Raw genomic sequence first — 27,786 nt, forward strand, 5'->3', positions numbered from 1 at the left:
TTGCCCAGGCTTCTAGAACGTTGCCCCCAGGATACTGCCTCGTTATCCTAGGCAACCTGGGAATTTTCTCCGACTAAACTGGCAGGGCCAGTTACCCCTGAGGAGAGGGAGTGGGGGGAGAAGGGGTCAGGGGGGGCCTTCTCCTCATCTCCCAGAGGGCAGATCGAGGCAGCCATCCGTCTGACTAGATGGTGAGTTGGAGGGAGCGCCCCGGAGCAAGTCAAGACCTGGTAGCCCCTCATTGTCCAGGACACTGGACAGGGTGGGGCCCTTGGGCAGAGGATGAATCTTGAAGCAGAGAGAGAGTGGTGACTACACCAAGGTCACCCCTGCGGTAGTGAAAGTAGTGGTGTATAATGGGGAACAGGGACAGAGCCTTGGGTTAGGAGCTGGGAGACCTAGGATCTTATCTCTGCTTTGTCCCTGCTGGCGGGGACTTTGTTTCTCCATCTGTACAGTTAGGGGCTGTGGCCATATGATGTCAGTCTGAGGGTGTTTAGTCCTGACGGGGACTCAGCGAGGGGAATTGAGGGGAATGTGAGGGACCAGGTCATGGATGGCTCCAGGCAGGTGCCCTACCCTATTCCAACAGCTGTCGGGGCAGTGAGCAAGGACTGGTGTGGATATCTCCAAACGACCCCCTACCCCCATTCCAAGAGTCCTGAGGTACTGGAGGTCCCTAGATGGGTTCTGTCTTACTTTGATTCAGGGGCGTCCCCATGCCTCCCACACCTCAGCTGCTCTCTCTGTGAGGGGCATGTGTAAGACCCAGCACTTGCTCAGCACCCTGGGTAATGATTCCTCACATTCTCATGATGCCTCTCGGTTTGCTAAGCACCTTCTCTTTCTCTTACACGCTCCCGCCTTCCACTCCCACTCTGACTCCTGCTTGGTGTTGCCCCATTCTGGGGCTGGGGCCCAGAGAGGCACCTCACCCAATCCACTTTCCGTCAAGGGGCCCTGTGGCTGGTGCAGGGGCTGCAGGGGGCAGAGCAGGGTCATGCTTTGCCAAGCTTTTCCACTGTTTACTCTTTCCTGAGAATCTTAACAACCATCCTATCAAGATGTTACGTTAACACTTTTTTGTTGGAAATATGCCATTTTTGGACAGTGCATTTATTCCTCCCTACCCTTCTCCCTCCGGTTATATTTTTAGTTACTTGGGGGTGAAACTGATATATGTACAACTCTTTTCCTTGCAATAATTCTCAGAGAGTAGGTATTATTATTCTAGATGAAGAAACTGAGGCTCAGAGAGGACATGTCACCTGCTCTTGGTCACACATTTAGGAAATGGTATAGACAGGATTTGAACCCAGTTCCACAGGCCCTTTGCACTTCCAGCCTGTGGGAAGCAGGGATGGCCAAGTCCTAGGACTCCTCTCCAGACTCCTCCCCCAGGTCACCCATCCCAGCCCTCCTAGCCTTCTCTCTGCTGCTCAGGGGTGTTTGAGACAGGATATGAATCTGCTTTGATCCAGGCGTGTTTGGGAGGCTGTCATGAACCCTTGAGCCAGAGATACCTAAATTCCTGGGGCTTACGGGGGGCTGCAAGGGCAAATTAATGATGAATAGGATGAGGAGTGATCCTAGCTAGCCTGGCCTAAACCTCCAGGCAGGGTTGAGCCCAGGGCATAGCCATCTGAGCCCAGAGGTACCAGGTCACCCACTTTTACTGCCCCAAGACCCAAAAGATTCATTCTTGGTTAATCTATATTTGAATTTTGAGTGTTGGTTTGATTTCTGCCATGTGTACCTCCCTGAGTTTGTGTGTCTCAGGCTGGCAGTGCTCTGGGGGGTGGAGAAGTCCTGTCAGTCTGTCCTCACTGCTATCTCCTGCTGTCACCCCAGCCTTATCTCTTCACCCTAGACTGGGTGATGGGCATGAGAGGGGTACTGCCCTGGTGCCTGCTGTCAGCTGAGATGTGTGTCACTGGGGCCCTAAGAAGGCAGGAGCCGCCAGGCCAGTGCTCCTCTCTCTTTCCCTCGTGGCAGATCCCAGAAGCTACGGTTCACAAAGCAGTCTCTGTGTACCCCTCTTTGAATCTCCCATTAGCCTGGGTATGAGGCTGTCAGATAAAACCATTGAAGCCAGGGGAGGGGCAGTGAACTGCCTAGGGTTGGGGTGGAGGCAGAGGACATGCATAGCAGAGAGCCAGAGCCCTGGCCTCCTGAACCCAGATCCAGCCCCCCTGACACCCATTTCTACACACTTAAAGAATGTGGGTTAGAAGGGGTGAGGGTGATTATCTGACTATGCCCCTCACACTGGAGATCTGAGGTCATCACACAAGCCTCATGGGGACCTGCAATTCATTTTACAAGATTTACTTTGCAGAATGGACCTTGGGGTCACTTGCCATCAGGGCTCCCTGCTCACCCCCTCCACTTTTAAAATTGGGCCTGATTCACACACATCTCAGAGCCCTAAGCACTTCAGGAAGAAACACCTCTATTTGTGAACCCACCGTGACAACTCCTTATCTTTCTCGAGCACCTTTAAGAAAAGCTGTTCCATCCCAGAGCTCTAGGATGGTGAGGCTAGGAGGTTATACATTCTGATGCTTACATTCTACAGATGGGAAACTAAGGCTCAGAAAGATGATGGGGACAGCCAGAGCAGAGAAAGGAAACCTGGGGTGGGAGGAGGCTGAGATCTGGGTTCTGGGAAGGATGGCCATGTACTCACCATGTGTCAGTGGGCAAGTGATGGGCACTTGTGCCCTATTAGCTGCCCATCCAGGGGAGCTCACCACGGGCCCTAGCTCTCCCTAGCCCTCTGCAGTCAAGGGCCAGTCACTAGGGTCAGTGAATGCTAGCCTTGGGCCCATTGCCACACTCATACTGGCCTCACCTCAGAGAAATTGAACTATTGGCCTCAGTTCACACGGGGCAGCTGGAGGCAGAGCTGGCACTAGGACCCAGGGGGGCAGGTAGCAGCCTCCTTGGCTGAAAGGGGTGGCTGGAGTACTGGTGGACCTACCTCCCCTGTGGCTGTGGAGCTCTGGACAGCTCCGCCTGGGGAGGGACAGGGTAGCCCCAGAGCTCTGGGGCCAGATGCTCTTGAGAGCCTAGTCTAATCCATGGGAGGTGTGTGAATACATGCAGGGGTGCTCGGGAGGGGTGGTGGTGGACAAGGGCCAGAGTCGGGCTGGAGGAAAGCCTGGTTAAAGCTCCCAGCCGGGAGTGAGATGGGAGTGGAGATTTACCCACGTCTAGCCAGCCTGTGAACCTTGAGGCTAGTGGTTGTTGGGGGATGCAAGCTGTGGGCTCTTGATTGTGGTGGGGGGAGTGTGCCCATCTTTGGGTCTCTGGGTGGTTCCTTGTGTCTAAGTAGGTTGTTGCAGAGGTGTGTACCTGTGAGTATGGGAGGGTGTTGGGGAGAAGGGGTTCGCAGGTAACTTCCAGAATCCCTCGTCGAGCACCTCCTCGCCCTTCTTCTCAGAGCCCACTCTATCTGGGCCCCTCCCCGACCCCTGCCTGAGGACTGGTCGGGCCAGGTCCCCTTCGGAGGCGGGTGGGGCGGCGCTAGGACCCGGCGGGGCGGGGCGGGGCGGGGCTCCGAGACCCAGCTGCTGTACCTCCGCAGCCAGGAAAATACCGAGCGCCGGCGAGCGGAGACCCCGGAGCCCCCAGCCTAGCTCGGAGAGAGGGAGGGAGGGAGCGGGGGCGCGCGGGGCGGGGGGGGGGGGCGCGTGGGGCGGGGCCGGCGGTGGGACCCACTGCTCCTCCCCCCAGAGCCCCCGCGCGGCCCCGGTCGCCCGGGCAGCGCGGCGGCGGCGGCGGCGGCGGCAGCAGAGGCGCTCGCACCTCCGGCCCCGGCGGGCCCAGGCGGAGCAGCTGGCACAGGTGAGCGGGCCGGCCCCGCGAGCACCCCACCCCGCCCCCACCACGGGCCCCTCGCCGGCGCCGCTGCCGAGTTAGTTGAGCCAGTCCGGCAAGTGCTGCGCGGACCCCGCCGGGCCGTCCGTCACCTCGGGTCGCGGCCTCCCCCGGGTCCCGACGGCCCCCCCCCCGCACCCGATACGCAGCCCCCACTCCGGCCCCCAAACCGGAGGTCTGGGTCGCTCCTAGCGGAGGGGTCGGGGGGCGTACTGCTCTGTACCGGCGGTGCGCGCTGGCCAGCCCCTGCCTGTCTCTCTCTACCCGCCAGGACCCCGGACAGCCGCACCCGCGCCCCCAGCGCACTGACTCTGGTTCCCAAACCGGTCTTTCAGGTCCCTGGAAGGTGGCGTCAGCATCTGCAGCCGCGTCGACGTTGTTGGAGCTTCCGCGGAGGACCCAGGAAAGCCGGACTAGGACCAGGGCCCTGGGCCTCCCCATGGAGAAGTCAGCTGCCTCAACTGAGCCCCAGGGGCCTCGGCCAGTCCTGGGCCGCGACAGCGTCCAGGTGCCCGACGACCAGGACTTCCGCAGCTTCCGGTCAGAGTGTGAGGCCGAGGCGGGCTGGAACCTGACCTACAGCAAGGCCGGCGTGTCTGTGTGGGTGCAGGCTGTGGAGATGGATCGTACCCTGCACAAGATCAAGGTAGGGTTGCCCTGCAGCAGGTGTAGTCTGCACTGCACCCTTACTTCCTCTGACCAGGGAGTCTCCTGGTCCTCCCGCAGGGTTACAGACACCCAGTTGTACACCTCAGACTCTCCTGTGAGAAACCAGGAGGAGGCACAGTTTGCTGGGCAAGCCTCCATCTCACAGATGGGCCAACTGAGGCCTGGAGAGGGGGTGTGACTCCCTCTGGCTCACTCAGCCAGAACCCAGGCTTCTGCACACCCCTGCCTGATCCGGGGAGGTGGGCTGCTGTCAGCCCTACCTAGGAGAATGGTCTCCCTCAGGGAGCCCTCTACCCATGGAAGCCTTCACCACGTCCTGACTTGAGTCATCTGAGGAGGGAGACTGAGCCCTTCTCTCCTGAATTCCTGGTTCTCTCAGCCTGAGCTGGGTCTCTTCCTCCACTCTCTGCACCCTTGGGTGCCAGGGACCTGATTCCTTCCTGTCTGATGCCCTGCTCTTCCCCCTTCCCTCCTGCCTGTTCCCTGAGTCTCTCCTGCAGGGACTCAGGATCCTGGCTGGCAGATCCTGAAAGCAGGGCTTAGATGTCTCTGCCTTACACAGGGCCAGACTGGGGGTGGCCTGGGGGAGGAGAGGACAGCAGATGCAGGGAAGATGTAGGCACATTCAGTCTCCCTCACAGCCATCAACCCCATTCCTCACAACCCCCTGATTTTCTTTTCTTTGCCAAGATAGGGCCGGCTTGGGGTTGGGGACCCCGTGAGCCCACCTACCCTGGGGAACTAGATGGGGAATAGGCTGGTGAAGACTCTGATTAGAGGCCTCGGTAGCTTCCTCCAACACAACACATCTGGCATTGCTGTGAGTGCCCCTTTTCAAGGGGGCAGGTCTCCCTTCAGTGGGGTCCTGGCAGTAGACTGTACCCTTCCCTTTCTCTTGCCTCACCCTTCCTGCTGTCCTTCTCGAACATGTGGAGGAGTGTATTCCTGTGGTGGAGAGGGGCAGAGGTGGAAGCAGGACACTGAACTCAGAGGGCACTCCTGGCCTCCCCCTACTTCATTCAGCCCCTCTTGCCTGGGACCTGCTCTTGGATTTGGATTTAGCTCTGGCATCATGGCCTCATACCAGGGCCAGAGATGTCTGACCTTCCCTCTCTGACCCTGTGCCTTTCTGCCTTACTTTATCTTAGTCATTTAGACCTTTGTCCACCTGTCCCCGTGTGGTCTTCTGGCTCACCCATTCTGTCTTCCCTTCTTCCTTCTATAATTCTCTGTCTGCACCCTGGCTATCTGACTGTCTCTTTCTCTCTGGGTTTCCATGTGTGTCTCCCCTACTGGGACTCTCTACCCAGGCCTGAGGACCCTGGGCTGGGGCCTTCCCGGAGGCCTGACCTGTGTCTGAGCCTGAGGAGCAGGGAAGGTAAGGGCAGCTGGTATGTTCCAGCTTAGTGCTCTCTGAGGACAGGGACAGGTCCTATCCTTCTTTGCGTCCTCAGCCTCCAACACAGACAGAGCAGGGATGTTTGTTGAATGAAGGATGGAAGGAAGGAAGGAACGAAGAAACAAACTGAATAAAAAGTGAGCAAAGTTGTTGTGAGAACAAGGTTGTTTTCCTCACTGTGACCTAGGAAAGGCTCAAAGGCTGGGCTGTGCAGTGGGGTGGGGAAGTGTAATTTCCCCACCGAGCTGGCTCTCCAGAAGGAAGAGAAGGGGAAAGTCTGAACTGAGACCAGTACTCCCACCCTCTGTGTCAACAGGGCGGAGCTGCCTCCTCCATCTGGCTTGGTTAATGAATAAACCCAGCCTAGTCCAGGACTGGAGTTGGCAGTTACAGGGGCCAGAGTGCCACAACGGACCCCTTGTGGCCAGATCAGATTCGTCAGGTGTTCCTCCTTGGGAGTGGAGGGGACTTGTAAAAACGGGGGTATTGTGGGCTTGTGGTCAGGGCATACACCTGACCTTCCTTCCCTCTCAGACTCAGCAGAGGTTGGAGGTGCCTTTACAACCCCAGTTTCATACTCACCCCTCACTGGGGTGCAAGTATGGACACCGAGGTCCAGGGGCCAGCCCAGGCTCACACAGCCAGGTCCCAGCAGAGCCAGACTTGGCACCCAGACCGTTAGCCTCCCTGCCTAGTTCTCTCTGTTGTGCTCCCCACAGTGGAGGGGGACTGGGGCCAGGAGGTGAGCAGAGCTGGGGCCTAAGGAGGAGGCTGGGGCCCTGGTTACCGGCATCCCGAGATCTCTGATCCCCTCAGCACAGCCAGATGGAGCTGTGGGGGACAGGCGGAGGTCTCTGAGCTCCCCATCCCCAAGATTCCAGGAATCCATTTCTGGTAAGAGCCCCTGCTCTGAGCCAAGCGTTTCTCTCCATGGTCTAATTTACCCTCCGGCCAGTCCTGGGCAGTAGTAGAATTGTCTCCATGATACCAACAAAGAAACTGAGGCTGAGAGAGGTGATGTCACTTGCCTAAGGTCATATCAGCTGAGGCAGGAGTGGAACCCAGGCCAGCCTGGCTCCAGAGCCCCTGCCTCTCTCAGCTTGGGCTCACATCTTAGTCAACATTCTGGCATTTGACCCCATCAATAACTCTTTGAAGGACGTGGTGTTCTCATCATCCCATTCTTGTTTGATAAATGAGAAAGCTGAGGCCCAGAAAGGGGAGTGGCTTGTCAAGGTCACACAGCAGGTCTGAAGCCAGAGTCCCCAGGGTTGATTGGGTCACTCCGGGAGGCTGCGACTCAACCACAGGTATTTGTTGAGCTCCCCCCTCCCCACAGCCTGTTCTGGGCCTGCCCTCTGTGCTGGAAAAGCCAGCTGCCTCCTGTACATGCCCTGTGTGTATGATCCCAGTTTGGGGGAGAGGGTCCACCTATCTGCCTACCTGATTGATTTCCTCCACCTCACTCCCTTTCCCCCAGACTTATCTTCTCCCTGCCCCTGTGTCCAGAGGTTCCTGGAAGAAACTGTGGCTCTGGCCCAGCATTTGGAGCCAGGACAAAGGGACAGGGCTGCTGGAGGCCACCTCTTCCCTTTCCCTCCCTCCTGGCCTCCAGCCTGGTCTGGTCCCAAGCCTGCACTGTGCTCCGGGCACTGGAGAGGAGGCAGATACCACTTCCTGAGAGGTCAGGCTTCGTCCCAAAGGCAGACGCTGAACATGGATCCTGGGTCCAAGCAGAGGGAAGCTTGGAACCTGAATACAGGTCTCTCAATGCCCAAGCCAGGCTTCCCCACAGCTCCTGTAGCAGTAGAGAAATGGGGAACCAGGGGGTCTGCCATTTATTCAAGCAGGGCTAGCTGGGGAAGAGGAGTCTAGTCCTGGCTATGGTATTCTTTTGCTGTGTTTGTGACTGTGGGCACATCCCTGCCCTCTCTGGGTTATGTCTCCATCTGTGCCATGGGGCTCTTCTGGCTCCAAGGGCCTCTAAACTCAACGCCTGAGCTGGGGCCCATGGAGAGGGATGAGGCACAGGGGACAGAAAGCAGGAGATGACACAGCCTGCCCAGCCCTGCCCTGGATGCTCATGTGCTCGGGCTCTCTGATGCTGCTGCGTACCTAGCCACCTGAGAAGCAGAGGAGACCTGGCCCCTGTCCTCAGAGGTGTCCAGACCTTGGTGGAGAGAAGACTGACAATTCCAGGTGACCTCCTGCCCACTGCTTGAGGCAGGTGTCCATAGGCAGACCACAGAGGCAGGAGTGGGCCTGGTGGGTAGGGGCCTTGAGGGGCTTGACGGTTGAACTGGGGTGCAAGGTCTCCTGGGGGAGTGCAGCTGAGAACCTGAGGTTCCTCTTGCCACAGGAAGCTGGGTGGTGGGGACCTATCTCCTCTGACTTCCTGTCCTACAACTCCTCCTCTTCCCCTTTGGGGAAAGCTTCAGTGACCCCTCCCTGACCTGTCTCACTGTCCACCTGCATCCACACCACAGGTCCCCTGGGTTCCAAGCTCTTAAGCCAGTGCTCTGGCCTGTCCCCTCTCAGCACCTCATTCTCTCCCCCTGTAAAATTTGGGATCATCTCAGGGATCTCCAAGGGCCCTTCTCACTCTTAATGGTCCATGGGGCTCAAAAGGGTCATGGGGAAGGTGGGGACAGTTGCAGGGCCAGGTGTTTTCTTCATGTTGTCCCACTGAGTCTTCACAACTGTCCTGTGGCATGAGTCTTATGAACTCCATTGAACAGATGTGAAAGCTGAGGTTCAGGGCAAGAATTCACTTGTGCAGTCAAACAGCTAGAAGGTAGCTGAGGCAGGATCAGAGCCCAGGTCCTTGAGACTCCAAGGCCAAGATCTCTTCATTCCCTTGGGCCTGCTTATTAGCACCATTGGGCCCTTCCGTCTCCTGGACCCTGTGGCTCAGAACCTACCCCTGTCTTCTGCCTTCGGTCTCGCTGTACTGTGCCATTGTGGGAGGGCACCCTGGAGTGGTCCCAGCTGAGCAAGAGCCCAGTCCTTACTGTGTGACCTTGGGGGGTCACTTCACCTTTACGAGTCAGTCTTCTTATCTGTGGTGGCAGAGGCAGGAGTTAATTGAGTTTTAGGGGTTTGGATTCAGTGAGTTCAGGTTCAGGCTGGGCCTCTGCCGCCTCTGGGGCTCAGTTTCCCTCCTCTACAGGAAGAACTTCCTTCTTTACAGGAAGTTGCTGGGCAGGTGGTTTGTAGAGGCTGTCCTGGCCTTAGGCCATGGTAAAGGCTTCTGCACTGCTGGACACAGAGTAAGGACGGAGAGCTAAGGCCATGACAGTCTGTGCCATCTTAGAGGTCCCTAGATGGGGCTCCTGAATCCAGGCTGAGGCCCTGAGACCCCTGTCCTGGATGGCTCTAGCTCTGACTTGGTGTGAGGGCAGCTGGAGGAAGTAGTCCAGAGCTGTCCTCAGGGCACAGGCTCCCAGAGAGCATGCCCCCAGCGAGTCAGGGTCTGGACCTTCAGGTGCAGGAACTCAGAGAGAGGAAAGGTCGGGGGTGGCTGGAGGCTTTAGGGAAGTCTTTCTGGAGATGCCTGGGTTGGTCTGAGGCCATAGGGGGAGAGCACAGGGTCCAGAGTCCTGGCCATGTGGCCTTGGGCAGATTGCTGCCCCTGCCTAGGCTTTAGCTTCCTCATCTGTCACATGTGAATAGTAGTGCTGCCCTGCCTGTCTTTGGGCACTTCATTCAGTTTGGGGACAAAGAAGGAAATCAAACGAACCCTGCCCTCAAGGAACTCCCAGTTGGATGCTGGGACAGACACATCACAGGAGCTGCAGAGACCCAGAGCAGGCCTCTTAACCAGCCTTGGGGGCCAGGGAAGGCTTCACAGAGGAGGAATTCTCAGGTGATCTGTTTGGAATTGGGTAGAGAATGAGGAGTACAAGTTTGACAGCATTGGGAGCATTTCATACAGAGGAACAGCTGTGTAAAGACCCAGAGTCAGGAAACAGGGCAGTGCATTAGGAGAGCTGCAGGTGGTTCATTGTGGGGCTTGGAACTCAGGGGGCTGGAGGTGATTAGACAGCTAGACCAAGGCTCTAGGATTTGGGTCCTGGAGGTTCTAGGGTACCAAGGGAGGGTTTTAGACCAGGTGGGTGGTAGGAGGAAGATGCTGCTGTATTTGTCTGGACAGACATGCCAAGGTCTGCTCTAAAGCAGAGACTGTGGGGAATGGAGCAAGGGATTGCACCCAGAAAGATTTAGGAGGGATAAAGGATGGGACATGGTGGTTACAGCATAACTCTTGTGCAAGCTGGGATGTAAGATAGTCTGGACGTGCAGCCCCCTACAGGCAAGGGACTGGTGGGGTGGGTGCCTTCAGTCAGTGTCCATCCACGCTGGGGCTAGAAGAGCCCTCAGCCCCCAGGCTGGCTCTGTTCCTCCATGACCAGATCCCCAGGCTCTGCCTTTTAAACTTTAACGAGCCCCAGCTCAGTTTCCAGCCGAGAGTCTTTAAAGTTTCAAGAGATGAGAGAAAGGAGGCAGTCCTGGAGACAGATGGGTTTTCTTTCTTCCCCTGTGTCTCCATGCCTGGCTGGGCCACCTGGAGCCAGGGCTGCGGGTGCCATGACCCCGGAGGCCTGGTGCTCTTTAGGGTTCTGGGACCTTAGCTGGGCCGCTCCAGTCTGTTCGTGAGGGGCCAGCGGCCACTGAGATAGATGGGAATTAAAACTCTATTCCCACCCTGCCCCCTTACCTTTACCCCTGATCTGGACAGGTGAACATCCACCGCCCCCCCCCCCAGCAACAGGTGAGAGGAAAGGTGCTCAGACCATGCATTGGGCTTGAGGTGTCTCTGTCCCTTCCTGGGCCTCACTTCAGGCATGCTTGGTCTGGCCTCAATGCTCTGGGACCCCTGGAGCTGTAGAAACACAGGGAGTGGAAGAAAGTATCAGGCCCAGAACTTAGTGATGGGTCCCACACCAAATACAGACTCCTCTCACCTGTCATTAAAGAGAGGCTGGGCAGGTGGCACTGGGCAGCTGGAGCTGTTCTCTGGGGTTTTAGCATAATAATTGCCTCCCTGCCTCTCAGCCTGGCTCCCTGAAGGCAGCTACTTGCTACCTCTGACCTCTCTCTAGAATTCTTATGTCTTGGGGCAGTTGAACAATGCCTGCAAGTTTACCTCCCTCCCCTTCCCCTCCGCCACCCAATGGGAAGTACAGGTAAATACTGCCTTTGGTCTCCTCTGCATTGCCTGGGCCATTTAATCTCATCCTTTGAGTTCCCTGTCACAACCTGCATCTAACCTTGGTTTCCTGAGAAATCCCACTACCATCTCCTTGATGCCTCCTCCCTGGTTTTGGACCCTTCTAGATTTCCTGGGACCTTGTACTAGACCAGGGAAGTGATGAGTCTTAAGGCAGAGGCCTGACAGCCAGAGGGGATGGAGTTCCCTTGTGTGTCTCCAACACTCATTCATTCAACACATATTTATTGTTCACATACTGTATACCAAGTATATCCAGGAATTTAGTGGCAAACCAGACAGATCAGACCCTGTTGTCATGAGTTTACATCCTGAGGGGGAGACAAGCAAAATAGAAGCAAATAACTAAATAAGATGCCAGATGGTTGTTGTGTGTTATGAGGGCAGGATGATGTGATGGGAGTTGTCTGGCCTTCTGTATTTGGGCCTTCTGTGTGTGGAACTGGATTGTATGTGCCTGTGTGTGTGATCTGGTCCTTAGTTGGGTAGACTGTGAGCCCCTCAGGGGCAGGGCACCTGACAAAGGTCATTAAATCCATATTGAATGTGTTTGTGTGTGTGTGTGTGTGTACACGTGCCTAAGGTTGGGTGTATGTGCCTCTGAGTGTGGGACTCTGTGTGTGTTTCTGTGTCTGACATTACTTTGTGTGTGTGAGTCACACCCCCTCACTGCAGCAGAGTTGTCTCTGATCCAGTTATGTCTCCTCAGCTGTCTCCCAGTGGCTTCCGCCCCCCAGCTCAGCTCTGGCTCTGCCTGGGTTTTCCCCTCCCTGCTTCCCTGCAGCCTCCTGTCTTTGCCTCTGGGCCTGTCTCTGGGTCTCAGAGTCTCCCCTTGGGGTATGTTTTCTATCCCTGTCTCTAATGGTTACTGCCTCTGCCTTTACGTCTCCACTTGTTCTGTTTCCTCCTTTTTGTTAATCTGTCCTGGTTATTTATTCGTTCAACAAACCTCTTCTCCTGTCTCCCACCCACTCTGCCAGCCACTGCGCTGGTGCTGGGAACCTGGAGATGGATCAGACCTGGGCCCTACTCTTAAGGCCTAGTGGGGAGACTGATGGAGATGGTGACAGCCCTTCGTGAGGACTCAGGTCGAGGGAGATGTGGCTGACAACGTGGTGGGGGGCAGTGGCGTCTGGGTGGGACCTGTGGGGCCCATCAGGAGTCAGGTGGCAGGCTGAGAAGGTCTTGGTGGGTGCGGACTAAGGGTGAGGAAGGAGAGGAGGCAGAGCCAGAGTGGGGAGGACGTTTGGGTTAGGATTTGATCTTGAAGGCAGAGAGAGGCAGCAGAGGCTTTCAAGCTGGGCAGTACCATCATCACTGGGTTTTATTTTTTATTTTTTTATTGTATTTTATTTGGTTGCACCACACAGCTTGTGGGATCTTATTTCCTTGACCAGGGATCGAACCCGGGCCGGCAGGAGTGAAAGCTCAGAGTCCTAACCACTGGACCTCCAGGGAATTCCCAGCACTGGGTTTTAGAAAGCTCCCTGGCCCCAGGTGGCAGATCGGCCTGGGAGCCAGGAGACCAGTGATGAGGCTGTGGCTGCACCAGTCCAAGCAAGGATGGTGAGGCCTGCCTGGGTCTGGCGAAGAGGAGCTGTTGGGAAGGTCATGGCCAAGCAGAATCCCAGGTTCCAGGCACAGGCGGGGAGCAGAGGGGAGTGGGCATTGGGGTTGGATAATCCAACAGTAGTGGATATGGTGAGGGTGAGCCTATGGGCTGTCCAGGGGGTGACGCCCAGGAGGCTGTTGAAAATGCAGTCTGGAGCTTGCTAGAGAGCTTTGGGGGCATGAGGCCACTGGCAGCGCCTGAAGTCCTGGGAAGTGTTTATCCAATTTGTCTTTGTCTGCTTGTCTGTGTGTCAGCCCTGGCCCCTGTCTTGTCTCACTGATCTCCCCGACCCCCTTTCTTTTCTTGCAGGCCCACCCACTCTCTGCTCTTTCTCAGGTCTCCCTCCTCTGTCTGGCTCCCCCATCTCTGCCAGGGCTGGAGCAGAGTGGTGGGAGCTCCAGACCAGGAGGTCAGCTTCCCAGAGATCAGAGCAGGATGTTCCTCAGCTGCAGAGGCCTGGGGGGTGGGGGTGGGGGTCCAGGGAGGCTGCTGGAGACTAGGTAGGGGGAGGGGAAGGGGATGGGCACAGTAGGGATGAGTCACTCAGCCCTGTGTGGAGAGCAGCAGAGGGGCCTAGCCTGGTCTGCTTGCGCAGACTCTGGGAGCTGTGTCTAGGGGAGACGTGACAGTACCTCCGCCTACCACTGGTCTCAGGAAGGCCGCGCTTTAGGAGAGAAGATGGGTTGAGGTTCTCTGGTGCCAGATCCCCTTCCCTTCAGAAGAGGCTGTCTAGTCATTTTATAGGTGAGAACTCTGAGGCTGAAGGTGGGGGAAGGAGAGCCTGTGATGGGCCCACACCAAACCTGCTCTCTGTGTCCTTCCAGCTCCCCTTACTCCAGGCAGAGCTGCCCCAGCAGCCCCAGCCCCTAGCATGGACCCTTCAGGGATGGTCCTCATCTGGCCAAGTGCTGGCCCACCTGGGATTCCTTGAGTCCTTGACAGAGCAGAGCCTGGTTCTTAGGGAACAGCTTCAGGGGTGGAATTTCGGGTTGACACTGGGTTCCAGGATGGTTCTTCACTTCACTTTTCTCAGCCACCATTTACAAAAGGGCATAATCTTCCCTCCTCATGGGTAGTTGAGAGGATTGAATTAGGAGAATTTGCAAGGCCCTAGTGCAGAGCCTGGCACAGAGCTGGCACGCTCTTAACGTTTGCTGAATGGATGAATGAATGAACAGTCTGAGGTACCCAAGGGACAGCTCCATTTCCTCCCGCGTCCATCCTTGTTCACTCGGGTTACCTTTGTGGAACTGCATGAGCCTTCTCCTTCCCCCAGCCGGTCCAGGCCATTTCCAGTCCCCTCCAGCACCTCTGCCAGGAGCCTCTTTCCCCTCCTTACTACATCTGGGTGCCATCTGTTATTCTATTCATCCTGTAGGACTCTGCTTAGGTGGGTCCCTCCCTGTACCTGCGTCCCCCTGCTTCCTTCTGTCCCTGCCATGAGCCCCCAGGATTTTCATGCCTGTGTCCCAGCTGAGGGTGGAAGGACCCTGAGTCCCCTCTGGCTTCACTCTCAGCATGGCTACACCACACAGAGCATTTCCAGGCAATTCAGCATCAGCCTGGGCAGCCTCAGGCCCATCTCAGCAGAGTCCAGGCTCCCAGGTCCAGGGAACGAGGACCTCGGGATTCTGGACAACACACTTAACCTAAAAAAAAAAAAGTATGGTTTCTTTATCTTATATAAACTCTATTGTACCAACAGTAACGAGAACCCAAAAATGATAAATTAATCCCCCAGAGCCTCAATTCCTGAGTAAAACGTCTCCCTGGTTCCTTCCAGCTCTCATTCAAGGGTGTAGGTAATTTATGTACAGTTGAGACCATGGCACAGATGCAAGTTTGTGTCCTCTGTTGTTCATTTAACATTGCATCTGTGGAAATTTCTCATATTGCTACAGAATCATTAATTCAGGAGCATTTCTGGCAACTGCTCCCTGCTAGACCTCTTCTGGGTTCTGAGGGGCCCCTGCCCCTGCCCTGAGGCAGACCACAGTCCTCAGTAGCTGGGCAGTGATCTTCAAGGTGATGTGTCATTCTTAACTCAAACAGGCCCTGTTGGTGGTGGTGTTCCAGGTTGTCCTCCAGTATATTTTGCTAATTACAAATGCAATAATATAGTCATGAACATTGTAACAGAACTTTTTTTCTTATTTTATATCTTTTTCCTGAGTATAAATTTCTGGTCCTGGAGTTCCAGGACCTGAGTTGAAAGATACATTTTTATGATTTTAAAAATATTTGCCCAATTACTTTTCAGAGTAGTGCAACCAGTTTTTGCTGTCACTAACTGGGTAACAGTTTTACTATATGCTCACAAGCAGTGGTTATTTTATATACTCTTGCTATTTACTAAATGTAAATTGATACTTCAGTACAGATTGAATTTACTTTTCTTTATCAGAATTATTAAAGATCTTACAGAAAGTCCCAGAATCTCCCTTCACCTGTCTCTGCCCCCGCCCCTTACACTCCATTTTATGAGGATGATGGCAGAAGTAGTAATCAGCCTCAAGTGCCACAGAGAGTTTTACAAGCGTCCAGGGGGTTTTCACAACGACCCTTCCTTCTGACCTCCACGAAGCACCGAGGGCCACCAGGCACGGCCCCAGCACTCTAAAAGTCAGAGAAGCTCACGCGGGCATGGCCTCTTTGCTGGCTCACCTGTCCCTCCTTCCATTCAGGCAGCATTTCTTTACTAGACCATGCCAGGCACTGGGGATGCCAAGACGAGCAAGGGGCCAGGATGAATCGATGCATCGCAGTGTGTGCTGATGAAGGGAGGTGGTGGGGTGGAGGAGGAGGCCCCAGACCAACCTGCAGAAATTAGGGACACGGTAGGCGGCCTGGGCAGGACACGGCCAGGCTGAAGTTTGAGGGCAAAATAGCAAAGAACCAGCAAGGGGAGGTCCTGGGAAAGCCGGACTTATTAGATCTCTCTCCTCCTACACACCCCCACCTCTGCTTCCCCTGATGCCCTGTGTCAGTGCCCTTGAGCTGCTCTTGAGATTTGGTGGGGACCTGGGGGGAAGGTCTTAGGGGTCTCCATTCTGGGGGCCCCAGAAACCCAGAGGCAAGGGCAGGTGCAGCTTGGCTCGATGATGGCCATGTGGGGCCTTTGGGAGGGGCAGTAGAGGGCCCTGAAGCCAGGAAGCAGGTGGTGCGCAGCCCTGGGAGGAGGACTTGGAGCAGACAGGGCAGAGGGGCCACTGGAGCTGAGCCTCTCATGTGCTGTGTGCCCTGGGTCAATGTCTGTATCTCTCAACACCTGGACTGACATGGTGAGGGCAGTGCCTAGTTGTGGGTTGTGAGGGTGGAGGCTGTGGACTTGTGCAGGGCCCTGGTATAAGAGGGCCACGCACCCCCTCCCTGTCCATCCACCCTGTGGCAGGATCTGGGGCATTTTTGTTGTTTTAAACTTTGTTCCTTAACCCTTTGTATCCTGCCCTTTGGTGTTAGCAGGAAAGTGCTCCCCTCGGTGGGGCCTGAGAAGTCAGTGAAAATTGCCGGGGCCTAGGGCTGGAGAAGGGCAGCTGCTGCTGGGGGCTTTATGTACAAGCCTCATTTAATCCTCACAGCTCTACTCCGAGGGGAGGATTATCCCTGTTTCACAGATGAAGCTATTGGGATTCAGAACTGAAGTACTTTGCCCAAGCCAAGGCCACACAGGCAGGAAGCGGCAGGACAGAGGCCTATCTGACCAGACAGCATGGAATTGCTGTGAGTGTGAGCTTGTGGGGCAATGCGATGGCCCAAGTCTTCTCAGAGGAGACTTCCAGGTACAGAACTCCAGTGCTGAGCTTTGGAAAAGCACAGCCTTGCCTTTAAGCCCAGGGAGGGCTGAGGATAGAGTTGGGAATTTTGTTCAGAGGAAGAATCTCTGAGCTTCGCCTGCCTGGTCAGCAAGCCTTTCTGAATCCAGTGAGCTCTGCGTAATAACCATCAATTAGGGCTTCCCTGGTGGCGCAGTGGTTAAGAATTTGCCTGCCAATGCAGGGGACAGGGGTTCAAGCCCTCGTTCAGGAAGATCCCACATGCCGCGGAGCAACTAAAGTCCCTGTGCCACAACTGCTGAAGCCTGCACGCCTGGAGCCCATGCTCCACAACGAGAGAAGCCATTGCAATGAGAAGCCTGCGCACCACAACAAAGAGTAGCCCCCTCTCGCCGCAACTAGAGAAAGCCCACGCACAGCAACGAAGACCCAACGCAGCCAAAAGTAAAATAAATTAATTAAAAAAAATAATAACCATCAATTAACTAAGGCAGTCTCCAGTTGCCAGCGTGTTTGTTTTAGCTGGGCCAGTCCTGCCCCTTGATGAAGGGAGCAGAAAGTCCTGACACTTTGGGGTCAGGCACGCCCAGGCTCTGGTTCGCTCCACCACTGTTAGCTTTGTGGCCTTGGTTAATCATTTTACCTCTCTGGGCCTCACTTTCTGCATCTGTAAAATGGGGGTGATGATATCCATCAGGGTGTTGGGAGGGTAAGAGACAATATCTGCACAGGATGCAGCTTGGTGCCCTTGACAGCTGGCAGAGGTGGTTTGACCTAAATTTCAGCCCCTGTGGGGTCCATCGTCCAGGTGCTGCTGTCTCCTTTGTGGGATGATGAATTAGTGATTTGGAGCACATGGTAATGGTTATTGAGGCGGTAGCTATTGTTTGGGGCTATGATTGATTTGATAGCTAGTGCTCCACCCTGATCAGGGGTGCTTTCTCTGTTTTAAATATGGTTCTTTTGGGAAAGGGTGATTTGCTTAATAGTTATTCCTTTAACAAAACTGCTAAAATGCAATGTGGTGAGAAGTCAGTACAGCCTGAGGCACGTTTCAGAGCCCACATGGACCCCTTACCCTTTACTGGGCCTCAGTTTTCCCAGTGGTGACCTGAAGAGTAGTGGTGGAAGAGATCATCTCCTGGGTCCCTAGGACTTTGAGATAATCCATGTGCCCCATATATCCCATGGTCAAGGATATTGGAGACCTGCTGTGTGAGGTCTTGGCATGTGGGCCATACTTGGATCCATCTGTCCGTGTCTCAGTTTGCTTGTTACTGCCCTGGCCGTTGGCCCTCAAAGCCACACCACAGCCCCATGGACATGACCTGACTTCTTTTCCTCTGTCTCAGGTCAGCCATCTCCCTGGGTCCTGGGAGATACTTCAGCCCCTTCCCCCACCACTTCCCTCTTCTTGTGGAGATTCCTCTTTCTCTAATGCTGAGCACTGGGAAGGCATCTCCCAAAGAAGCACTGGGCAAGGGGTGGGAGAGAGGAGGGTAGAGTGAGACACCGCTAGGGCACTGGACCCTGCTCTTTACTTATTTATTTAAGCCTCCAGGCTTTTGCACCCACCAGTCTCTCTGCCTGAAATGCCCTCTCTCCCCTTTCAGCAATTCAATTTCTTTTAGGTTCAGTTGCCCTCTGATCCCACAGTTCCCATGCCCACCCCCCAACCCAGCTCATTCTCTAGTGGGATTTTATGTCCCCATCTCTCCCACTGCCCACTTGATGGGCCCTCTTTAGGGCAAGGGCCCGAGTCTGGTTCACTTCCCAGTTCCCTGCTGCCCAGTTGCAGCCCTTGCACACAGCTGAGTCCGGGCAGTAGTGAATGGATGGACAGAAGGGCAGGGCCAGGTGAGGCAAGAGAGGCACCTGGGGCCCAGAATGTCGGGAGGCACATGCAGACACGGCCTGGTCCTGGCCCTGTGGAAGGGTGCGTGGCTGCTCGTGGAAGCCTGCTTAAGTAATAACAGCTACTGTTTTGGGGGTATCTATGTGCCAGGCATATTGCATACATTATCTCATTTAATTTAATCACAACATCTCCATGAGATAGGTACTTTAAAAATTTTTTAATTTATTTAATTTATTTATTTTTGGCTGCATTGGGTCTTCGTTGCTGCACGCAGGCCTTCTCTAGTTGTGGTGAGCGGGGGCTACTCTTTGTTGTGGTACGCGGGTTTCTTACTGCGGTGGCTTCTCTTGTTGTGGAGCACAGGCTGTAGGTGCGTGGGCTTCAGTAGTTGTAGCACACGGGCTCAGTAGTTGTGGTGCATGGGCTTAGTTGCTCTGCAGCATGTGGGATCTTCCTGGACCAGGGCCTGAACCCATGTCCCCTGAATTGGCAGGCGTATTCTTAACCACTGCGCCACTGGGGAAGCCCCGAGATAGGTGCTTTTATTATCCCCATTTTTCATATGAGGAAACAAAGACTCAGGTGAGTTAAATCTTGTGCCTAAGGGGAGGAAGTGGAATTGGAACCTGGGATTGCCAGACTCAAAGCCTGCAGGAGTCACCCCTGATGGCCTTCCTTGCTTATACATTCCGTTCTGACCATGGCTCTATGGGGTTCTGGGCAATCCCAGTTCTCTACCTCATGGGGTTTGGAGAGAGTGGAGTGTAGGAGGTACACAGTCTAATTTCTCTGGTGTCACCTGCTCCCTCTGGGCCTCAGTTTTCTCAGCTGTAATATGGCTGCATGTGAGACTTCCTGCTGTAAACCAGGCCTTAAGGGCTTTGCAGCCAAGCATGGCTTGCTCCTTGGCTGAGCAACCCCAGCACTGCCTCCTGTTCAGTTCTGGTTTCCAGGAGGAGCTCCCAAGCGTCCAGCCGAAGTGAGTGACTTGCGCAGGGCCCAATGGCTGTGGATTCTGGTCACAGCCCCGCCCACCAGGTGCTCTCCAGTGACTCACCTCTACCCCTACGCGTCCCTCCAGAAGCCTCTTAGAATCACCTTGCCCATGTGGCTGCAGCTGCGCACAGGAACCATGAGATGCTGGATGTAATTTACCCCTCTTGGCTCATGCGTGCAGCCTCCTGGGGGCTGTGGAAAGAGCCGGGCCCAAAGCCAGACTGGCCACCTGGACTGCCTCGGTTTCCTCACCTGCAGCGCTGCCTCCACAGCCTGAGTTCTCCCCTTCCCAGCAGGCCCCACAGCTGACCTTCCTCCCCAAGAGCCTGCCGTGAGCTTGGGAACCCTTTGAAGTTTCCTTCTTTATCTTAAAGATAAAATGCTATGCAGAGTTTATGCTCAACTCAGTGCCTGGTCTGTCTTGTGGCTCTGCGTGCCCCTCCCACTACCTGCTGTCTCAGAGGGAGGTCCCTGGTCCTGCAGCCACAGAAGTCCGGAGGAAGAAGAGGCAGTCTGGGCAGTGCAGGCCTTTCTCAGAGTGCACCCGGCCGTGGGTGCAGCTTGCCCTGGGGGCACCAAGGCTGGCCTGAGGGAAGAGGAATCCCCAGGTTGGATTCTAACCTACAAAGCATAATTCTTTTGTCACTACTCCTTCATACAGCCACTGTCTGGAATAACACGTTTGAGGACTTGCAAAGCCAAACCAGCTTCCATACTTGGATTTAGAGAAGTTCTGGTTTCCTCAGAAGCCACACTTGAGTGCTCCTTCATGGTTAAGAGTATTGGAATATCCGGTTTTGAAGTTCTGCTCCTTTCTTGCCGTATGATTTGGACAGGTTGCTTCCTCTCCTGAGCCTCAGCTTTCTATTTTGCAGCACAGCTCACCAGGGTGGTGAAGAGTGACTGTGTGTGTTGAATGTCAGGTGCAACACCCAGACCTCAGTGTCGCTGCACAGTGGAAGTTTGTGTGCTCCAGACGATGCCAGATCTGGCCTCTGCCGTCTTCTCCATCCCATCCTTCTCATCACTTTGTTCAATCACTCATTTATTCATTCACTCATGTTTCATTAGTCTCTCTCAGTCTGATATAGTTCCTGAGTCTTTCCTTGACTTTCATGACCCTGACACTTAGAGGCCAGATATTTTGTAAAAGTCCCTCATTTGGGTTTGTCTGATATTCCTTATGATTAGATTTAGATCATGCATCTTTGGCAGAAATATCACATAAGTGGCACCTGTATTTTTTTTATTGCATCCTGTCAGGAAACATCCAGTTGTAACTTGTCCTATCACTAATGATGTTCACTTTGATCACTTGATTAAGGTGGTATCTGCCAGGCAATGTGAAATTACTGATTTGATGGGAAGGAACTTTGAAACTATATAAATACCCTATTCCTCATTAAACATTAAATTTATTTATTTATTCATACCTGTATATACTTTGGTTTCCTATTTTATTCAGTGGAATATAATCTGTTACTATCATTTATTTTAATACATGAGTTGGCTCAGCTTTAGCCCATGGTAGGGGACCAGCCGTCCTTTTTGCCTGGGACTGAGGGATTTCCCGGGATACGGACTTCCAGTGCTAAACTGGCAAACCCTGATGAGTTGGTCATGGAACCAGCGGGAGCCCTTCACACTGGCTCCTGTGTCTGCTGGGCAAGGTCCCTGTCATTCTGTAAGTACATTGTCCTTACTTTCTGGCACAGTGAGATGTTCCAGGTACATCTTATACTTACTCCGACTTAGCCCTGGAATTATGCATTTCTCCAAGAAGACCTGGAAGCAGGACCTCTGAGTATTAGGCTGCAGCACACCATGGGCACTGGAGCAGATGGAACTCATTCAGCTTCCCTACAGGCCACACTGTTCTCTCTGCCAGTGCCACTTGCTAGATGCCTACCTTCCATGCTGAGCTTTTCCATGAAGACTGATTCCCCACATGCCTCACCCCACACAGCTGACCACCTCCTCTGTGCCCCATTGGGCAGTTTGGGCACCTCCCCATTTCCAAGTTGGTCTCCTCTCTCAACTGGAAGCCTCTGAAGGACAGGCCTCAGATTCATCTCTGACTCTTCTATGCTCTGCACAGAGCTGAAGCTGGTTAAATGACTGGATCTAGTCATACCACCTGGTGGAGCAGAAAAGCAAACAGAGGGCAGGGAGGGAGGATGACACACAATGAGTCTTTGCAGGCTGGAGCTGTCTTTGAACTTTGGTTTTCTTAACTAAAATGGGGCTAATCCCTCAGAGTGTTGCTGTAGGAATAAAATGTGGTGATGTGTAGAAAGCCCTTAGGATAGTGCTTGTGGTGAGCGCACCTCAGTATCTCTGGGAAACATTTTTATTTAAGTTTTTTTCATTACTGCAGAAGCAGTACTATATATTTTAGAAAATTAGAAATACAGACAGCAAAAAGAAAATAAAGCTATTATATGCTCATCATTAATAGATTGCCACTGTTAACATCTTAGCGATTGTGCTTCCCAGGCCTTTTCTGTGCATATATTTTTCCCCCAAAATGAGATTATATCATGCATTCCCTTTTGTAACTTGCTTTTCTTCAGGCAGCAATCTCCACCATTTTGTTTCAGTAAATTTTCAGCACATTTAATTAATACATCATATTCATATTTCTCCTGTTGTCCCAAATATGTCCTTATAGCTGTTGTGTCCAAGCCAGTATGTAATCCAGGACCACACTTTCTATCTGGTTATTTGTCCTATAAGTCTTAATCTAGCCCAGTTCCTTCCTTATGACATTGACCTGTAGAAGAGACTGGACTAGTAGCCCTGCAGAATGTCTCACCATCTGGCTTTGTCTTGTATTCTTATGGTGACACTTAACTTGTTCCTCTGTCCATTGTATTTTCTGTTAAGTGAAGCATATCCAGGGCTTGATGAGCTCACTGGTGCCTAGAATACCCAACGGGTAGTGTCCTTCCTGTGTCCTCTCATCACCATTATTGGTGCCAGGGCCTAACCCAAGATTAGGGGGAAGGTGATGTGACCCCTCCCTCATATGGTTGCATGCGTTTACTTTTTAGTAGAAAGTAATGTGTGGTTCCCTTGGCACCGTCTGAACACCCAGTTCTGGGAAACCTTTTTAAACTACACAATAGAACTTGTCCATTTGCTTTGGGGAACATGATCCTGGGGTTTGGGCTTTCAGGTGAAAAAAATCACAGAACAAGGATATGGACTGAGTTTCATCTTGCTGAGTGTAAATCTAGTAAAACCTGGTTCTGTTTTTATTTGCTTTCCAGACACATGATCTAGGTTAAATCCCAGCTTTGCTACTTACCAGCTGGGTGACCATGGGCAAGTTCCCTAACCTCTCTGAGCCTTAAGTTCCTCTTTGGATTTCTTGTCTGGTAGAGTTATTGTGGGGGTTAAATTAAAAAAAAAAGTGTCCTCGCCTCTTTTCTCCCCTAGATGGAAAGCTCTTTGAGAACAAGGCTAATAAATAGTAAGGAATCCAAAGATGTTTGTTGGGGGAATTCCCTGCGGTCTAGTGGTTAGGACTCCTGTGCTTCCACTGAAGGGGGCATGGGTTAGATCCCTGATCGGTGAACTAAGATCCCGCATGCTGCACGGTGTGGCCAAAAACAAAACAAAACAAAACCCAAAACAAAACAAAACAAAAAACAAAGATGTGTGTTGGATGGTGGAAAAAAAGAAAGAGGAGGGCAAATGGTGATAAGTACCAGGTGATAAGTACCATGGAGGAAAGACATCATCCATTTAGGCATTTGTTTGTTCATTCATGCTTTCATTTCATTTAACATGTACTCATACCAGGCTCTGTACTGAATCGACTGAACCTCTGCCCATGAAGTTCAGGGACCTGGAGGGCACAGATAAAGAGATTCAGTGTATGGCAGTCCAGAAAGTTGGCTGGGTAATTCAGGAAGACTTTCTAGAGGAGGAGACTGGGATGAATGGGGAGGTTTGGTGGCGGCTGAGATGGGGGAGATAGTCTCTGGATGCAGGGGCTTTTTCTTGGCACAGGTGGCTTCTGGGAGGGCTGGACAGGGCTCATGGCAAGAGGTGAGCCCATGCTGGCTTCAGAGGTCACTGTTCCTCCCTGTCCTCCCTCTCCTCCTCCCTCCTTGCCTGTCTGCCCTCCCATCCCCTAACCAGGACTTTGAGCCCTGTGTGACCCTGACAACCCATGTGTCTGTCTGCAGTGCCGGATGGAGTGCCGTGATGTGCCAGCAGAGACGCTCTACGACGTCCTACATGACATTGAATACCGAAAGAAGTGGGACAGCAATGTCATTGAAACTTTTGACATTGCCCGCTTGACAGTCAACGCTGATGTGGGCTATTATTCTTGTGAGCAGACGCGAGCACGCCGATCCCAGCCCCCTCCACCTCCATCCAGGCCTCCAGCCCAGCCTCCTTCTCCCACCTTCCCTCCTTGGGGTCACTCCCATGGCCAGGCTGCTCAGAGACCTGAGTGCGGAGATGTAGGGCTGCTCTCCCTGAATCCCTATCCACTCCCAGACACTTGAGCACACACATACATGTGCACTCACAAACACATATGTACTCCCATGTTCAAGTATACACATTCCACATACACATGCACAGTCATGTACAAAACCCACAGCCACATGCCACCTACTCACAGTCACACATTTCATGGACATGCTCACAGTAATACCATTGTTTTCTCATACACTCACATTCACATATACAAACAGATCAGGCCAGCAAGGTAAGGGCTGTGTGAGGCTATGAGGAGCAGGGATGGCTGGATACAGGAGGGGAGAGGGTTCTGTTCTGTCTCTTTGCTAGTTCCAGAAACTAGGTCTGGTGGTGGTGGTGGGGTACCTGTTTGGACCAGGGGGAGCTGGCAGTTAACCAGGCATCCCTATGTCTCTGGGCTTTGCCACACCCTTGCAGGCAGGGAGGCATGCAGTGGTCTGGCTGAACTGTCCCTTGCCCTCTACAGGGAGGTGTCCAAAGCCCCTGAAGAATCGTGATGTCATCACCCTCCGCTCCTGGCTTCCCATGGGCACTGACTACATCATTATGAACTACTCAGTCAAACATCCTGTGAGTCAGCCTGCCTTCCCTGCTGGGTGGGCAGGGGAAGGCACCAGCTAGGGCTGGGCCAGCAGGCCTAGCCCAGGGAGAGGACCTTGGCTGCTACCAGGACTTCTCTGTGACTTCAGGCCAGGCATGAAGCCTTCTGTCCCTGTCTCCTTCCTATACAGTGAGAATAATGGTTCCTGTCTTCCTGCTGGGGCTTTCAAGCAGATGAGGAGAGGGCGGTGTGGGCCATCACTGTGGACAAGTGGGTGGGATGGACTGGCTGGGAAAGGGAGAGCAAGAGGTGAGAGGTAGGGTCCTCTGACCCTCCCTGAGTCTGGGTCTCCATGGCAGGCAGGACAGGCAGGTGCAGCTGGCCTGGGCAAGGGTGTGTGCGTGTGCATGTGCGTGTGCGTGCGCACTCACGCGCGCCCATGTGTTTGCTCATGAACCCTGACCCCAGACTTGGGTCTTTCTGGAGGGGAACAGGGGAAGCTTAAGAGGGGCAAGGATGACTCCTGACTCCTGCCTTTCTCCTCACCCCAATATCAGGCCTGGCCTGGAGTGGATGCCAGGGGATGTGAGCCAACTCTGTGTGTGTGTGTGAAGTGTACTTACAAAGACACCTTCTTTTCCCACACCTTGAGTCTCACCTCCCTGTGCCTTCCATCCCCAGAAATACCCACCTCGGAAAGACTTGGTCCGAGCTGTGTCCATCCAGACGGGCTACCTCATCCAGAGCACGGGGCCCAAGAGCTGCGTCATCACCTACCTGGCTCAGGTGGACCCCAAAGGTGAGGGCTTGGTCCTGAAAGCCCATCATGGGATCCTTCTCTATACCGCAGGGGATGGGGCTTGATCTATTTGATCTACTGGGATCCAGAAGGTCCTCTGTTAGGAGTGTTTTGTATTTGGGGGCATCTGCACCCGAAACATTCTTTGAACCAAAGTTTGAGACTTTACAGTGGTTTGAAAAGCAAGGGCCAAGGTGGTAGCCACTGCTCCATGACGAAGCTTATAGCCCTCTTCTTGGGCTCCCACTCCCCCATGCTCTGACTTGCTCCCTGCTCACTGGCTGCTCCCACTCTGTCTTGTTGGCTTCCATCCTGAAGGTCTGGGTTTCCTAGGCCCCAGTCCTTTTTCCCTTGGGAGGGCTCAGCTACTCCCCAGGCTTCTGTGGCTAGGTTGACCACATGTCTCTCTTTGCTGAGATCCAGATCCGTGTGGCCATTGGCCTCTTGGACGTGTCCCTCAGGGTGTCTCTTAGGACCTGAGGCTCCCTGTGTCCAACGCTGAACTTACTGTCTCCCTTCCTAACTTGCCCCTTCTAAGTCTCTTCCCTCCAGTCACTCATGCCAAAAACCTGGTGGTTGTCTGGGGTCCCCTCTTCTCAGCTCCCAAGTCTAGCCACTAATTATTGATTTTACCTCCTAAATAGCTCCTGAATCTGTCATTTCTTTCCATACTCAGCGACCTTGTCTGTCCATACAGCTACCAGAGGGATTTTTCCAAAGGACTTATTTCCTTGTGACTCTCTTCTGCTTGAAGTCCTTTTGTGACTTTCCATTGCCCTCAGAGTAAAGTCCAAGCCCCCTCCCCAGGTTTCCCAGTTCCCTCCTCATAGCTTACACCTTCCTACCTATCTAAGCAGCCCTTTCCCTCGGCCTAGAAACACCTCTCTGCCCTTACTCATCCCTCCAGGGCTGCTTCACCACCTCTATCCCTGATACCCAGAGGAGTCGCTGGCTCCCTGCCCTGTGGACCCATCCCCCTCTAGCAGAGTACTTGGCATACTGTTGAGGCCCCCCAGACAGTGAGTTCCCCTCTCGGTCCCCAGGGCTGGTCCAGGGTGGGTATCACTGAGTGAATGTGGAGTGAGTGAAGGAATGGATGAATGACTAGAGGAGAGGTAAGCCTTGAGCATCTTTGCCTGGGTATGCCCCCAGCACCACCGAGGGCCCACTGGCCCAGGCCCAGAGCTCCCCAGCACCTCACTGAGTGAGTTTATTGTGTGTCAGAGGCAGAGCAGACACTTGGGAATCAGACAGGGTGGAGAGCTGGGCTGTGGATTCTAGGTCAGGCCAGGCTGGAGTGCTTAGCCAAGAGGTCTATGTAGCAGCTAGGCTTCCTGGGCCAAGGGGCTTGGAAGGATAGGCAGAGCAGCAGATGAGCACCAGGGCCATTCAAGGTAGAGGGACTGGGTATGAGAAAAGGGAGGTCAGTGTGAGTAGAGGGGAGGCAGCGGGTGGGAGCTCCACTGGCCAGGATTTCAACCCAGGTGTTTGTTGCCTGTGGTCACCTAGGACCCTGTGGTTTTCTTTTGTGTAGCCCTTGGGCTCAGCAGAGGGCAGAGGCAGGGGGTGGTGGAGGTGGGGGGTTAACAGAGTTGAGCCTGAGGACCATGGTCTGAGGTAGAAAGAGGGGGTGAAGATGATGAAGTCTTACAGGACTTGCCTCACAGCGCTCCCTCCCTAAGGAGAAGAGCGTGTCCTCCCTGGAAGCCCCAGGCTGGAGTGAGGGGGCTGGTATGTGTGTTTGTGGGGGACTGGTTCCCCGAGGTTGCTGCTTCCCTTTTCTCCTCACTACCCATTCCTGCCCTCATAGGCTCCTTACCCAAGTGGGTGGTGAATAAATCTTCTCAGTTCCTGGCTCCCAAGGTGAGTGGCCTTGGGACTTTGCTGGTGTGGAGGCTGGGGGAGAGGGTTCCAGGATGATGGGGTGGGGTCAGGGGGCGGAGCTAGGGCTGAGGGGCGGAGTTATGAAAACCAGATCAAGAGTCAGGATCCTGGGAGCTGCGGACTGAGCCGCTGGAGGGCGCGGGTGGGGATGTGGTGAAGACAGTCCGCTCCCAGCTCACCCCTTACTCGGCGGTGCGGCGGCTCCGCAGGCCATGAAGAAGATGTACAAGGCGTGCGTCAAATACCCTGAGTGGAAGCAGAAGCATCAACCGCACTTCAAGCCGTGGCTACACCCAGAGCAGAGCCCGTTGCCGAGCCTGGCGCTGTCGGAGCTGTCTGTGCAGCACGCGGACTCGCTGGAGAACATCGACGAGAGTGCGGTGGCAGAGAGCCGGGAGGAGAGCCGGGAGGAGCGCATGGGCGGCGCGGGCGGCGAGGGCAGTGATGACGACACTTCGCTCACCTGAGCACAGCACCACGGCAGGGACCAAGACAAGACGGGGCGGAGCCCAGGGGTGGCGGATGCTCCCGCGCTTTCTCCCCTCCCCCACTCCTTTGCGCCTCCTGGGGACGCTGGGCTCCGGCCCAGGCTGGCGCTGCGACGTGGCTGGACACAGCCCCAATAAACGGTCCCACAGACTCA

The 27,786-nt window shown here is 54.1% G+C and overlaps 1 protein-coding gene across 1 annotated transcript; it reads left to right on the top strand.

The window, feature by feature from the left end:
* Window positions 1-3,635: 3,635 nt before the first annotated feature.
* STARD10 (StAR related lipid transfer domain containing 10) lies at window positions 3,636-27,786 on the top strand. Its single transcript, XM_079708129.1, has 7 exons — window positions 3,636-3,849; window positions 4,218-4,528; window positions 23,616-23,763; window positions 24,386-24,489; window positions 25,142-25,259; window positions 27,070-27,122; window positions 27,353-27,786. Exons 2-7 carry the CDS (start codon window positions 4,322-4,324, stop codon window positions 27,608-27,610), a joined length of 888 nt encoding a protein of 295 aa, XP_079564255.1. The 5' UTR covers window positions 3,636-3,849; window positions 4,218-4,321; the 3' UTR covers window positions 27,611-27,786.

Source organism: Hyperoodon ampullatus (assembly GCF_949752795.1).
Source record: "Hyperoodon ampullatus genome assembly, chromosome: 7".
NCBI classification, from domain to species: domain Eukaryota; kingdom Metazoa; phylum Chordata; class Mammalia; order Artiodactyla; family Ziphiidae; genus Hyperoodon; species Hyperoodon ampullatus.